The following is a 16,074-nucleotide window of genomic DNA, read 5'->3' as shown; positions in this document are numbered from 1 at the left end:
GAAACGGGGACTTTTAAAACTATTTTTAAGCCCAGCTTTAGCTCCATAAACGTATCTCTAGGAGAGTTATGTTTTTTTTTCCAGAAAAGTCGTTTCACAATATTTCCCTACCTCATTGCAAACAGCCTCGTTTCGGCAAGAAACAAACACAATTTGGCAATCTAAAAAAGGTGTTGTTTTTCGAGTACATATTTCGTTGTGATAAGAAATTCTGGTACTTGCTCTCTACAACAATAAATATTCTCATACTCCATTGTGTCCCTTCCCCATGTGCGGAGCACACTACCAGCTCTCTCTCACACTCATATGAAGGAAAACAATAACAAAAAACAACACTCTCACTTTTTCTTGTGTAATGTGTGCTAAGTATTAGTGTTAGCTGCTAGTTAGTTTAGCTTAGTTAGCGAGGAATATGTGTTGGCTGAGTGTTTATTATTTGCCTACTTTTAGGCTTCAAGTTGTTGCTTTTTGCCATGGTAGCCTATTTGACATAGTGTGTGTGTTTCAGATTTTTTGTTGATTTATTCGCTAAGGCCTCTTCCAAGAGGACGCATCATTAAAATAATTCGAATGCAAGAAAAGCTCGTATAGCGACAACAAGAGCAACAACAATAACATCGCCAAAGTACTCACTCACAATCACAAGCTAAACTTAAGCTTTGAAACTATTGGAATATTATTCACTTACAATTAAAACGCTGAAGCAAACGGTTCGTTGTTGCTTTTTAACGGCTCATCCGAAAAGTGATCCGAATGGTGGTAGAGTAATAAAAAGAAAAATTACAAGTTTTCTTTGTGAGAAAGAGAAGAGGAAAGAAATAAACTGGATATTGAAATTGATATAGTTGCGGAAGGGACTTATAGATCCGGACGTAAAAAGAAATCAAGAGAACGTTTAAAAGTTAATTAAAAAAAATAATAAAAAAATAAATAATAATAGACATTTTGAAGAATAACTTAAAGTAACTCAAGTGTTAATTGGAAATTAAAAAGTGCTATATCAGTGATTGAACAAAAGACCATAAATCTTTAGAAGAATTTCGACTTGGTGTTTGAAAAATCTAAAAAAAAAAATGCAACCTTTGAAACGTTTTACCCAATGCGGCAGCCTGACCATGCTCTTTGGAGTTTTCATCATCCTCTTTGGGGTCAGTTCAACAGCCTTAACTACATTTGGAAAATCTAGCAATGTTCCACCACCCACACAAGGACCCGTAGGTAAGTAGAATGCGATTAGTTTGTTACGGATTATTTCAAGTTTTACTTTGTTTACACAAAAAAATTAGTCCTTGTTTTTGCCATGACTGGCATACGCAAAATTAATTTGCACATTCGTTAACCCTTGAACCCACGTAGAAATTTCTACAAAAGGCAGAAGAAATTGAAACAAAGAAGTTTTCTCTTTAACGATGTTTCGCAACGTTATGAAAATTAAAAAAAAAAACTAAATCTATGAACAAATAAATTGTTTAATTTTTGATTGATTTGAATTTTGTATTTCGTTAATTAATATAATGAAATGTAGATTATAATCTATGATAACGATGATTGTTAAAATGTTATTGCAAATAATTTTTTGGTTCGATTAGAAAAATTAGAATTCTTCAACTATTTAGCTAAAATCCCATACAATAATTAATGTATACTGCCAAAACTTCATCAAGAAATATGTTTTATCATCGCGAAAGCTTTACGGCTTACTGTGATAACTTATAAGGATAGGAAATTAAGCGTAATATTGAAATTACAATCATTCAAAAAATATGAAAATTAAAAAGTCTGTTATTCGCGAATTAGTTAAAGTCGGTAAAGGCGCATCCTATTTTGGATGCAGCGAATCAATCTCTCTCAATATTTATGCATATTTCGATGTTCCACTCAGCGGCCATTGTGTGTCGTCAGTTGCATCTCACAATGCCAAAAACCTTAAAGCGGGTAAAAGTCGCGCAATGTGCATACAATTTTGATGTGCATTCGGTTTAATTAGCGTCCATCAAAAATACGTTAATACGAGTACCTATTTCAAATAGATTCTTTAAGAACCTCGAATGTGCCTCCACATTCTATTTTGCGTAAAAGACTCATATTACTCCCGTATCTCTGTAATTTATGACACGCGTTTTCGCAAATATTATGGAGTATTCTGTGATTCTTTCTTTGGACATAGGTCTATGAAATATAAGGTTAAGCTAGAAATCGGAAGGGAACATAAAAAAACTTGTTGACTTCAACCCATTTTTTCCCCATTTTCTACATTGATGCCAATACAGCTTCCAGGTGAATTATTTTTAATGGTCGACATTTCAGTCATACTATATAGAATATGTTAACAGTTAGCGAATTCTGAATGGGTGAATCTCGGATTCATCGATTGTAAAACATGAGGCGCCTTCGCCACGTTTTTGTTCAAAATGTTCTCATATCGGCACTGTTTAAGTTTTTTCAAATCTCATTTTTGGTCAAAATATTAGCATATGTTGGCTATAAGTTTTGATATATAAATAGTTATAATTTTGTTTTTAAAATATAGTTTTTGAGAATTTACAAAATGTCTAAAAGTGGCAAAACCTCCCATTCACCAATGCACAGTGGATGCGCCTAACGACAAAAATCAAAAAATTCATGTCGTCATTTCAAAAATTTAAGGATGCAAATCGCTTCAAAACGTTCTAAACTTTTCGAAACTCAACTTATTTTTTTCCATTTTTCGCGGTTCTTAAGGAGAAAAAGCCTCACAAACATGACTAATTTTGTAGAAAAAAAAATGAGAAAAATGGTTATATTCTAAGCGAATTTATGAAACAAATGTCAATTATTAACGCCTTAACTTAAGTTGAATCATTTAGTAAATTGTCTAAGCTTAATTTTTCTAGTTATGAAAATTCCTCTAAATTGCAAGGGTTGCCAAATATTTTGGTTATAATATTGGTAAAAATGAAATTATTTAATATAGATGTAAGGTTTTCCTTAGAGTTTTAGTCACTTTCCAAAAATTCGCAAGTATGGCCACTAGTACCAAATTAAAGCCTAGCGCCTGTAGATTTTAAAACTGTATAGACCTTTTGCGGAAATTTACGGTTTTGGCAGTTATGACCAACAATCTAACTCCCTTTTTATACCCTCAGCATTTATGCTAACGAGGCAGGCAAAATGTGCCTCATCGAAATAATGGTTTTAGACCCCAAGTATGTTTGGACGAAATGTGTTTCAGACAATTTGGAGTTGATTTAGCCATATCCGTCCGTCTGTCTGGCTGGTGCGCACGATAACTCTCGAACGGAGCAACCGATTCCGTGCAAAATTTAGCTTTCGTAACATTTTGCCCAAACTTAGTTTAAGTTCGAAGATGGGTTATATCGGTCCACTACTTCCGGTACCTCCCCTACAAAAGTTCGAAAATGTTCGGAAAATTTGTGCGCACGATAACTTGAAGGGAGTAACCGATTTGGCCCACTCTTTGTACATCGTAAAAGTTCTACCAGACTTAGATGAAGTTTAAATATGGACTCAATCGGTCCACTCCTTCGGGTACCTCCCACACAAAATTTCGGAAAAGTTCAGTTTAGGACCTGCTCTCGAATCGCTTTGATTTCTGTTGTAGCAACTTGTATTCGCTGTCCCCCATACGACGGTACAAGTTTCATAAGGGGCAAGTCCATACTACCTGAGAAAATAGCCTGAAAGTTTCAAAAAACCCCTATGACACCGTGTGAGGTGGTTGGAGCGCATGATAACTCTCGACCGATTCGGTCCAAAATTTGGCCTTAGTAATATTTTGTCTAAACATAGTTTAAGTTCGAAGATAAGCCTCACAAAAGTTCAAAAATGTTCGGACAAATTGTGCGCACGATAACTCTTGAAGGGAGTGACCGATGTAATCCATACTCTGCACATCCTATTATATCTACCAGACATAGATCAGGTTCAAATATGGACTATATTTGTCTACTCCTTCTGGTACCTCCCACACAAAATTTCGGATAAGTTCACTTTAAGACCTGCTCTCGAATCACTTTGATTTTTGTTGAAGCGATTTGCATTCGCTAACTCCATTACGACGGTAAAAGTTATTTCAGGAGCAAGTCCATATTTCTTGGGAAAACAGAACACAAAAAGTTGTAAAGAATCCTATGCTCTCTCGAACTCTCGTACTGTTCAACAGATTTGGTCCAACATTTGGACTTCGTCATATTTTATCCAAACTTAGTTTCATGAGGCAATACCAGACCACAACTGCCGGTACTTCTCCCCCAATAAAATGTCACTAAAATGGTAGGACGAGTGGAACCGTGGTGCAATGGTATGCACGCCCGCCTTGCACGCAGAAGGTCGGGGGTTCGATTCCCTGGCCAGGTAACACCAAACATTTTTCAACAGTGGCAAAATACCCCTCAGTAATGTTGGCGACATTTCCTGAGTATTTCAGCCTTGAAAATCTTCTCTACAAGTGGTGTCTTAGGACACGCCGTTCGGACTCGGCGATAAACAGTAGGTCCCATATCATTGGGCTAAATATGAATCGGGGTGCACTCATTGATATGAGAGAAGTCTCCCTTGTCCCGTATGGGATGTTGTGGAACAATGTTTTGTTAAAATGCTAGGACGACAAACCAATTTGGTTCAAACTTTGGATCTCCTAATATTTTGTCAAAATTTAGTTTAACTACTAAAATGGCCCATATCGGTCCTCCCTAAGGGTACCTCCCCACAAAGTTAAACATTTGTGTCTAAGTGCAGTTAATTCCTAATCCACATTTTTGTCGGCAAGTTCAAAAAGGGCCACAAAATTCTGAACAGACCCTAAATACATTCTATCTGCCCGTAGATGAAAGTTTCACATCACATTGGCTGAGGGTATATCTGTGTCGGCAATGCCGACTGACATTTTTTTAGCTGTTCAGTTGATGAATCCTGTTCTAAACTCTGAGTTCGCTATTAAATCCTAATCCGTTTAGGGAGGGGGGTTGGATGTTTTGTTATGCAATAACAACTCCTAGTACCGGATTACAGCGGATTCGGTTAAACAATATGTTGGCAACAGTAAAATACTTCAATTCAGAATGATTTATTACATGGGAACCACTCGAAATTTTGGAACTAGAACTCCAATATTTTTGTTAGAGTATTTTTAGCCCCCGAGGACCAATTGATCATCATCTCGAAGTATTTTTGTCACACCTTCCCATGTAAGTGCCACCACTGTGTAATGGAATCTAAAACTGTAATTTAGCATACTTCTTACTTAAATATAAACATTATACTAAAAAGAAACGTGTATTCTATTGAATAATCAAAAAGTATTCTAAAATTTACAGAAATAAACAGATTCTAGTAGTTCACTGAAGTAGGTACCTCGAATTTAGGTTAAAAACTCACAATTTTACTAAACTAAGATATGTTTAGAATAATATTTCTTTTTGTAATTTCACATTATAATGTGGTATATCTATAACATAACATTTTGAGTTTAACCCGACAAATTTCTCACATTAACCCACCACACCCCTATCATGGCGTATTGACATTTTTAATTACTTTTATTAAGTAAATTGTTGGGATTACTATTCTTTAGTAGTTGTCTTTTAACTGTTTAAAATATATTTTTAATATCACAAAGTAAAAAAATTAAATAACAAAATATACCTACCATGAATTTATTTCGCAATATCCTGAAAACACAAAACCGCGTGCATCCGCTATCATATCTTTGACACAAATGCCAAATTATAGGAAATTATATTTCTTCAATAATTTCCCAAGTTTAAGGGCATTCTTCTAGCACTTGTAGCTTTCAAGAAAATCGGCGATGGCGTAGGTGCCCCAGTGGCGCGAATCTGCCCCATGTTACCATACATACCTTATCAATTTGGTCAGACTATAATCATATAGAGCGTATTAGAAATATGAAATGATTGCAAATATAACTCATTCGACAACATGGTTTATAAGCAAAAACTTTTAGATACTATTCCTAAATAAATCCATCAATATTGAGCATGTAATAGTTATTCTAATATTTTAAATAAAAATAATTAAATTAATAAAATTTACGAAATTTAGCAGACAACGACATAGACAAATTCTTGAAAGTCAAAATATTAAATGAAATTTAAGTTTAAAATTAAAAATCAAATAAGTATATAATTAAAAAAAAATTAAGTAACAGTGTTTTATTTACAAATGCACTTAAAAGTAGAAAATAATTTTTCATGATGGAATCTCTCAAATAAAACGCTTGCATTTGAATTAAAAATTGTGACAATATTGAACGGCAAGCGTTTTATTTGAGAGATTCCATAATGAAAAATTATTTTCTACTTTTAAGTGTATTTGTAAATAAAACACTGTTACTTAATTGTTTTTAATTATATACATACTTATTTTCTAGTTTTTAGTGCATTTAAAAATAGAACACTGAAACTCGAAATCAAAGTTACAGCCATTTTGGCCCAAAAATTAAGAAAAAAACACTTGAAATCGGGTGGAGTCGTAATATGGGGGCTATACCAACACCTGGACCTATGTCACAATTTTTGGTGGAGAAATTTCTGTACCACTGGGATTTCCAAATGCCAAGTTACACGTAATTCGGTATAAAAATGAAGATAAAATCCTTAAAACACTTGAAATCGGGCGGTACCGCTATATGGGGGCTATACCAAAACCTGGACCTATGTCCATAATTTTTAATGAGTACGTTTCTGTACCATTGGAAACCCTAGTTGTCAAAAAACAGCCAATACGGGCTTAAAATGACGATAAACTACCTTAAATCGAGTGGTACCGCTGGATGGGAGCTACAGGAAAAAGTGGACCCATATTGGTTTTGGTTTCATATTCATGTATTGTCATCAAAATCTGAAAAGTTTGCAAAGTTTTAGTTCTATTGGTCAACTGCAATTGTATGAAAAATGAGTTACTAGATTTGAAAAGCAAAATACCGTAAATCGGGTGGTACCGTTATATGTGGGCTATAGGAAAAAATGGACCCATATTGAATTTGGTTTCATATTCACATATTGTCATCTAAATCTAAAAAGTGTGCAAAGTTTTACTTCGATTGGTCAACTGCAACCGTTTTAAAAATCAGTTACCAGATTTGAAAAGGGGGTTAAGTTAGACACCGTAAAACACTGTAAGAATGGACCAATATTGATTTTGATTTCATATTCATGTATTGTCATCCAAATCTGAAATGTGTGCAAATTTTAAATTCGATTGGTCAACTGCAACTGTGTGAAAAATTAGTTATCAGATTTGAAAAGCAAATTAGATAAAACGCTGTAAAACAGTGTAAAAATGGACCAATATTGGTTTTGATTTCATATTCGTGTATTGTCATCCAAATCTGAAAAGTGTGCAAAGTTTTAGTTCGATTGGTCAACTGCAACCGAGTTAAAAATGAGTTACCAGATTTGAACTAAACACACACCAAAGCAAGTTAATAAAACACTGTAATAAAAACCGAGATTTTATTGGCTTAATTTGAAGTACAGGTAGTATAGATTTCAACTCGATCGGAGGAAAAAATGGCTGAGATATGAATGTTCAATGTGAATAACCCGTTGTGTTGTGTGAGTAGTGGCGCAACTTAGAACGCGGTATTTTCGAAATGGCATTTTTGACGTTGGTGCCAACGACGTTGGTGCAAACGAATTTACCAATCTTCATTAGGTTACGACTTTCTGAAATTTTTTTCTCAAAAATTATTTCCTGCAGTTAGAATGAATGAACTTTGTCCTATTAATGCCTAAAATACCATCCATTCCATTTTATTATAAAAAAAGTTCCGAACAAAACACTTTGAATTTTTTTTGTTAAAAAAATTCTATGAAATGGAAAAAAATGTTTTTCTCAAAAAATTGTTTCCTGTTACACGAATGAATGACTATTACACGAATTTGCCTATTAATGACTAGAATAATTGTATTCAATACAAATTTTAAATAAAATATAATTTAAAAAATTAGGTTTCAATGTTTTAATTAGAAATGCACTTAAAACTAGGAAATAATTTTTCGCTTAGCCTCAATAAATATATTTATTCTCATGATGGAATCTCTCATATAAAACGCTTCCCGTTTAATTTTGCCACCATTTATAATTTAAATGCAAGCGTTTTTTTTTTTTTTGAGAGATTCCATCATGAGAAAGAATATATTTATTGAGGCTAAGTGACAAATTATTTCCTAGTTTTAAGTGCATTTCTAAACATAACACTGAAACTTAATTTTTTAAAAATAAGGGCTATACCAAAACTTGGACTTATGTCCATAATTTTTGGTGGGGAAGTTTCTGTACCATTGGGGACTCCAAATGCCAAGTTACAGCCAATTCGGCCTCAAAATGACGATAAAATCCTCATAATACTTGAAATCGGGTGGTACCGCTATAAGGGGGCTATACCAAAACCTGGACCTATGCTCACAATTTTTGGTGGGGAAATGTCTGTATCATTGGAAATCCAAATGCCAAATGACAGCTAATTCGGACAAAAATGAAGATAAAATTCTCAAAATACCTGAAATCGGGTGGTGCCGCTATATGGGAGCTGTAGGAAAAATTGGGCCCATATTCATGTATTGTCATCCAAATCTGAAAAGTGTGGTCAACTGCAGCTGTGTGGAAAATGAGATTTGAAATGCAATTTAAATAAAACACCGTAAAACACTGTAAAAATGGAAAAAATATACCAATATTGGTTTCGATTTCATATTCATTTATTTTTGTCCAAATCTGGAAAGTGTGCAAAGTTTTAGTCCGATTGGTCAACTGCAACAAAACAAAACGAAACATAACCCACGTTGGCCGAGCTCGCTGTTTAGTTTTGTTTTGTTTACATTCGTGAGTGCGAACAAAACGAAAAGCGAAAAGTACTCAACTCCACAAGAGCAGATAGAAAACGGAATAGTACTAAACACATGTGAATAAATCAAAAACATTTGGTGGTTGATAAAATTCACTGTGGCATGCTGATGCTAACTTATAAGGTTGTTAAGCAATCACATGTGTGTGTGTGTGTCTGAGTGTGTCATTGACAATACGCACGGCAAACATTTCCCAAAAATAATTTTTGCTTCGGTGGTGAATGAAACAACTCGGCAAAGCATAGCCGAAGTTATATTTAAGCAATCGTACGGTTTCCATCTTTTTACATTGAAAAGTTTGTGTTTTTGTTTTGGTTGTGAGAATGAAACGATTCAAAGAAGCTGGAAAGTTTATGGCTTTGTGTGATTGGTACGGGAATCGTTTTGTTTGTTTCCGTTCATTGGTAATGTTTCAGTTCGATTGGGCAACGGCAACTGTGTTAAAAATTAGTTACCAGATTTGAACTAAACGGACCAAAGCAAGTTAAATAAAACACTGTAAAAATGTCTCGCACAAACCACTTTTAATGTTTATGATATATGAAATAAAGTTATATACATATAATATTAAATGATATATATGTTAAATTTTGGTTATGTCGTGTGCTTCCATATATTGTTTTCAGTGAAATATCTGTTTATAGTGACTTCAAAAGATTGTCACATGTTCTGAAAAATAAAAAAATAAAATTCTGTTTCGATTTTATGTACTTAATAAGCTTTTTAAAACGCCCACGAAAAATATTCGAAGATCGGTTCATTCGTTTTCGAGCTATTGTTGGCCCCGCAAAACGCTTTTACAAAAAAAAAAAAGCCATGGTTAGAACCGTCAAAATTCTGAAAATAGATGGGTATCGTTCTAGGGGGGCTATTTCAAAACATGCCGTTACGCACAAATGACTGAAAAATGTAGTTTTACTTCAGGTATTCCGCTAACAGGTGTATAGCTGCTTTAGCTATATCGCTATTCAGGCATCAGAATAGTTGAACAGTTCGATGAAGAGATGATTGATAAAAACTTTGAAACTAGGCAAGTTGATTTTCAAAGGTGATTAAGTCAGGTCGTCTGGGGATGAAGACGATGATGGGGAAATGGTTTAAGCCAAGAGAAATTACGTATAACCAAGAAACGCCATTGACCACTATCCACTAATTATACTGTGGCACTCTTTACTAATTATGGTAAAAGCGTCGTAAGTTCCGTAGTACTTTTAATTATTTGGTCCTCTATAAAACCTGTGTCCTATGACTAAGAAAAAAATTATATTCCTAACGGTTCCGCAAGTTCCACCATGCCTTTTATTTTTTATACACCTTTTTAGTGGATTCATTGCCGCTTATTCTTTCGACGTGGCCTATTCAGCGCAATCGTCGTATCTCGATACGTTTAACTATACTGATGCCGTTGGCCCGTAGATCTTTCGAAGATAATTTCTGTCAAAAACACCAAGCAATGTCTTGTCCGCTTGCGTAAGTACCCAGGCTAGGAACCATACATTAGCACGGCTGGTATCAGTGTTTTGTAAAATTTTGTTTTTGTACTATATATACCATTATCCTTCTTATTTAATAACTGATGTTGGTGGTTGTGTTTATAGCGGTACCGAGGTAGATCTATAGTCTATACACTACCTGAAAATCATAAGTATCAACTTCCACAGTTGGTGCGTATTCTGTGGACGCATTTCGCGTCGATACCACCATATACCTTTGAACGCAAGGGACTGTCGAAGGCTCCCTTATTATCGAAAAAAAGTCGATTTGCATCTCTTGGGTCTTTTCCAGGACTTGCCACAGGGTAAATATCTAGTCAGTGGTGGATTTGCAAGATCTAATGTCGCATTGGTACGATCCAATTGTTTCGTTGACCATAGGCTTTATTCGTTTACACCATATCCCTCACACAATCTTATAAGTAAAATGGAGCAGACTTAGGCATTTATAGTTAGATCACACAGTCTTGTCTCCTTTCTTGTGGACTGGGCACAGGATGCTCCGGTTCGAATTGTCGGCTACGCGTTCTTCCTGCCAGATGGTGCTAAATAGCTGATGCATACAACTTATCAGCGTGTCACCTGATGTTTTGAACAGCTTGGCTGGTGGCCGTCGGCCTTAATATTTAACCTGAGCACGCTATCGGCATCTGTTACATCTGTCTGTAGCAAAACCAAAAGTTTGATATTTAACTCATTTTATCGGACCTCATTTTGGCTCCTGAACATCTTGATTTTTTCACATTTGCGCTGTTTCATTATTCTATATTTCCTGCGGAAAAGACGTTTTTCCTTTTCTCCTGTAAACCTTTCTCGTGTGCCACGTGTTGTTACTCATTGCAGAGTATCAGCACGACACTTCTGGTCCTACTATGTGTTCCTTGGTGGAGTCAACTGGTTTTTCAGTACGGATTTTCGCCTGTTTGCATGGAGTGTGCAATATTTTACAAATATGTTGCTAAGTTATCGGAACGAAGAGAGCATTGGTAAGTAATCGGGCCAGTTGAGTGGAATATGCTTTGACCGTCTGTTGTGATTGCAGCTTACCCAACGCCTTGAGAATGTGAAGGTACGTAAATCTAGTACTGCTAACTACCAAGTTTTTTGCCGTTGCGACATTTATCGGTCTCATCAGATGTTGTATTGTTGGCACTGCATTTCCCGACTGTTGAACCAAAGATATTCCCCTTTCCAATTTGGCATATGTTTTTCTTAGCGCGTGTAGCATATAACATTAGCCTGATTGTCCTTGTCCTCCGTGGGGACATGAGCACTGAAAAAACAGATGTTGACGAAATTTAGCTTTTATCCGAATTGCAGCAGGTCTTTATGCGCCGGGTTGATATTTGAGACTAGTTGTTTTAATCTTCGACTGTAGAGTTGGGTCATCTAGTTCCTAGTTCCTGGTACTAGTTCCAAAGCGTATGAGTAACATCATTAAATATAACGTGTGATAGTAAGTATACGCAGTTTGTTCAAAGAAAAAAGGTGGGCCATTGGAACTGCGAAGTGAACGAGATAGCTCCATATAGTTCCTTTGGCACAACTCTATTCGACTGAGTTCGGGGGTTTGTTATGTAAAAGTCTCTCGAGACCGCTTCTTAGTTTCTTACACATAATTATGTATGTATGTATAATTGTGGAACCCTAAGGGGTTTATAAAGTGTTGTTTGGTCTTAAACGTTTTTATTCGAATTCGCAAAATAAAATGCAGTTATAGGTAGGTAATAAGCTAAGTCTAATCTTAAAATTCCTTGAAACACCTCCTGCACAATCGTTAAGACCGGAACGTTCATAATCGTTGAGATAAAATCTCCTATAATGTCATTATTTTTGGAGACTGTAAGGCACAGGCAAGCCTTTTCCTATTTCTTAATTTCTAGTATTATGAGTGTTTGTGCTACTCTTATAGAAACTATAAGTGTATTTTAGCCAAAAAGTAAACTTAAATAGATTAAGCTTAGTCATCAAAATTAAAAGCATTTTGATATGTAAATGCCAAACTCTCCCATATGCACACAAACTTGATAGAAGGGCTAAATTTAGAACATTAATTTTTTTATTATGATAAAAATAATAATTCTACAATTAAAAATAAAATGAAGCACAAATTGAAATTTTGAATATACTGTGACAATTTGTGTTCCGTTTTTATTCGTGTATGTGTTTTTATTTATAGTGCAGTATTAATCACTTTGCATTCCATGCAAATCCCTGCGGAATAAACTATTGCATGTACTCGTACATGAAATCAATGTTTCATACAAATCCCAATTATTCTTTTTGTTATTCTGTTTTTGTCGAAAGTACATCCATTAGCTTAACTTGACGGTCAAGTACATGAGAGACATAATAACTACGGAGTGAAATGTTTAAAATGATAAGATGAAAAGCAGAATCACGAACATTTTTAGTTATTAATTCGTGTTGTTATTATTAAAATTTTTGAGATAATAATAAGAGCTTTAAAAAGCATGGACAGTACTCACGGCGTGATGGATCACACACATAATTATATATGAGCTTAAAATAGAATGATTATTTGTCAATCGTCGTAAACAAAAGTTACACTGATAGTGACCACCATCTTCACATGAGCGAAATCCAGATCAAATTGAATTGCCCGAAAAGAAATAGCAGACATTTGATAATGCCATTGGAAAGATACTCAGGATAGTTTGACATACGACCAAGTGTTGTTTACAGTGACTTGAAAAAATCACATGACAATGCGAGCTCTCACACATAGATTTAAACCAGCGCACGGTGGTCGAATCTAGCGGCGCGAAATTAATAGGTTAGGTTAAAAAGAGGGGCGAGTAATCGCCACATGCCCTGGGTGGACATACACTTAAGCCAGAAGTAGGCTCGTTGTGCGCTCTAGACTAGATTTATGTGAAAAAGGGGACTCTGCTGTATTTCATTTAAGGAATTCTGTGCCCTTGACAAAATCCCTTAATTGTTTCAGGTCGTTTACAATTACTTGATTAAGATCTGGTATTGTGTCATTTGCGACAGCGGGGCATTGGCAGAGAAAATGTTCCAGTGTTTCGTCATCTTCTCCGCATGCCCTGCATATGCAGATGAGCTTGTAAGCCCAGGAGACCTGTAAGGACACCTGTAAGCCTACTCAACTCTGCCTTACCTAGCAGTAAGGCAGTTTTTTCCTCATTCGGGTCTCCCCATAAGATTTTTGTGGTTTTGGGCATTTTTTGCCCAAGTTTTTAACTGTAGACGAGACGCGTTTAACGCGAAAATTAATAACTTGCAAACGAATAGAGATATGTTTCTGAAGATTTGCACAAACTCAGTATTTGTCCGTGCGTAATAATGGAGTAAATATGAACAATATCGGCTAATATTTTGGTATAGCCCCCATAAAATGGTACCTCCTAATATTCGGTATTTGAGGATTTAAGCCACACTCTCCTTCCAAATTAGTTGTAATTTGGTAGTTAGGGTTTCTAGTGGTCACTAAACTTTTCCACCAAAAATGGTGGACATAGGTTCACGTTTGGGTATAGGCCCCTTTTCAGGTACCTCCAGATTTTCAGTATTTTGGGGAATTTGAGCAACATTTTCTGACCAGTGGACACAAACATTCTCCACCAAATATTGTGGAGAATGTGTGTATAGAATTACAAAAATTCAATTTTTTTCAAAATGATGGGAAAACCCGCGTAGATTATTAAAGTAGAGCTAAAAATATTAGATACGTGTATCTAGGGTTAATTCCCTGAATGTCACCAAAACAGAAGTTACTGCCATCATTATATTATATTGGACCACGACAAATCCTGCATGTGAGAGCCCTTATGACAACTATATTTGCACTGGACCATAGCCGTAAACCTCTCACGTATTTTCACATACAATATAAGCAACCAATGGCTTATCCTAACTACGTAATTTAAGTTAAAAGTACTAAAAAATACGCAATTTTACGAAATCCGGCCTGGATTTTCTATATTTTTTAAATATATATTCATCACAAATATTTCAAATAAGATATTTATAGTTTCAAATCACAATGACAATCTAGATAAAAATTGTAAAATATGGCCCTAAACCCTATATCAGATTTCTTTTATTCAGAGATTCGTAAAGTTCTACCGACAGTAGCGGTGTTGTCAACACATATTTGAATTTTCATTCATAATTTTGCGTTTTAACGTTAACGATTTTTGTCGGTAACTCAAAAAATGAGTTAGAGAATCGCACTACTGATGTAAACTTTAAAAACACGTGTCTCATATTTTTAGCTCTACTTTCATAATCTACTCAGTTTTCCTTGTCTTTTTTTTGGCGCACAGTGTAATTGGTATTTTGAGGATTTTGCCCACATCTTAGACCAAATAAGCTGATTTTTTGAAAATTCTTGTTAGTTATATATCTTCTCCACCAAAAATTGTGATATAGCCCTCCTATAAATCTGTACCGCCCGGTATTTTAAGGATTTAAGCTACATTTTCCATTCATTCAGTTGTAGCCAAACTTCGATTATTCGGAATCTAGGTATTCCAATTTAATTTGTCGAAAAAGAATTGGACTGGACATTAGAGAACATTTGTCTCAAAAAAAAAAAAAAAAAAAAGGAAAGGATCAAAGTCGGGTACGCCCGACTATGTGATGCCCTACACCACTGTGAATATGTAAATATATATTTGGATGTAAGGGATTTTAATATAATTTACCAAACATATTTCTAGAAAGATTTTCGTAACACAGTGTCAAAATTGGTTAGATATAGCGAGTTTATTACTAGACAAAATTTCATCACGCATTCAAAATTTCATTGAAATTGTGCATGCGTACATAGCGTGTTTGGTGCATTAAATACACGAACACGGCTGAAAGCTATATCCAAATCTCGACCGAATATTTCTAGACATCTATCTATAGCGTCTTCGGTGCAGCAAATAAGTGAAATCGGCCGAAAATATATATGGGAGCTATATCCAAATCTGAACCGATTTTCACCAAAAGCAATAGCAATTATATTGCCCAATTTTCAGCTGAATCGCTAAATAAATGCTACCTGTATGTTGCGAACGGACGGATACTACGTATATCCCTAGAAGGAACTATGGGTCTATTTCGTTTCTTTATGCATGTTACATACAAATGCACATAGACACAGTGTGGTGTAGAAATAAAAGAAAATGTGAAGCTAATATTATAAATCGATATAACGAGGTCCGTCTGTCTGTTGAAATAAAGATACAGCATGCAGTATTTAAGATAGAGCTTTTGGTACAGAAATTTATATTACTACTACTATGTTTGGTATTGAAAATAGAGTAGAACGTTCCACGTTTCGATATAGCTCCCAAGCACGGAACTGCCTGATTTTCGGTATTTTGAAGGTTTTAGCCTCATTATCCCACCAAAATAGCTGAAATTGAGTATGTACAAGGGGAACTAGACAAGTTTGCGGCCTATGTAACACGTAGCCAGATGCCATTTGACAATTTTTTGGAAAGTTTGACAGTTTTTTAGCGTAAACGTACTCAGAACAGTTTGACATACGTTCATGTGTTGTGTTGTCTTGTGAACATTTTCATCCGTTCATATTTCACAACTTTCGACGTGGATAATCACGGCAAGAGTCCATCGATCAAATTAAATCATTGTATGTTGATGGATCCAAAAGCACTATGTAAAACTGGTTTAATGAATTCAATCGTGGCCGACTTACTTACTTAGCTAGCCCA

The 16,074-nt window shown here is 35.2% G+C and overlaps 1 protein-coding gene across 1 annotated transcript in view; it reads left to right on the top strand.

The window, feature by feature from the left end:
* Positions 1-350: 350 nt before the first annotated feature.
* The window catches only part of sosie (oogenesis-related protein sosie), a 36,285-nt gene continuing 20,561 nt past the window's right edge, over positions 351-16,074 (top strand). The window contains exon 1 of the mRNA XM_073960113.1: positions 351-1,218. Within this exon, the coding sequence (XP_073816214.1) occupies positions 1,074-1,218 (145 nt within the window). The 5' untranslated portion in view covers positions 351-1,073. The remainder of the gene's footprint in view (positions 1,219-16,074) is intronic.

This window comes from Musca autumnalis, unplaced genomic scaffold (assembly GCF_047663935.1).
Source record: "Musca autumnalis isolate F117 unplaced genomic scaffold, ASM4766393v1 scaffold_1, whole genome shotgun sequence".
In the NCBI taxonomy this organism is placed as follows: domain Eukaryota; kingdom Metazoa; phylum Arthropoda; class Insecta; order Diptera; family Muscidae; genus Musca; species Musca autumnalis.
Note: the sequence above shows the minus strand (reverse complement) of the source record. Positions and strands in the feature narration are given on the sequence as shown.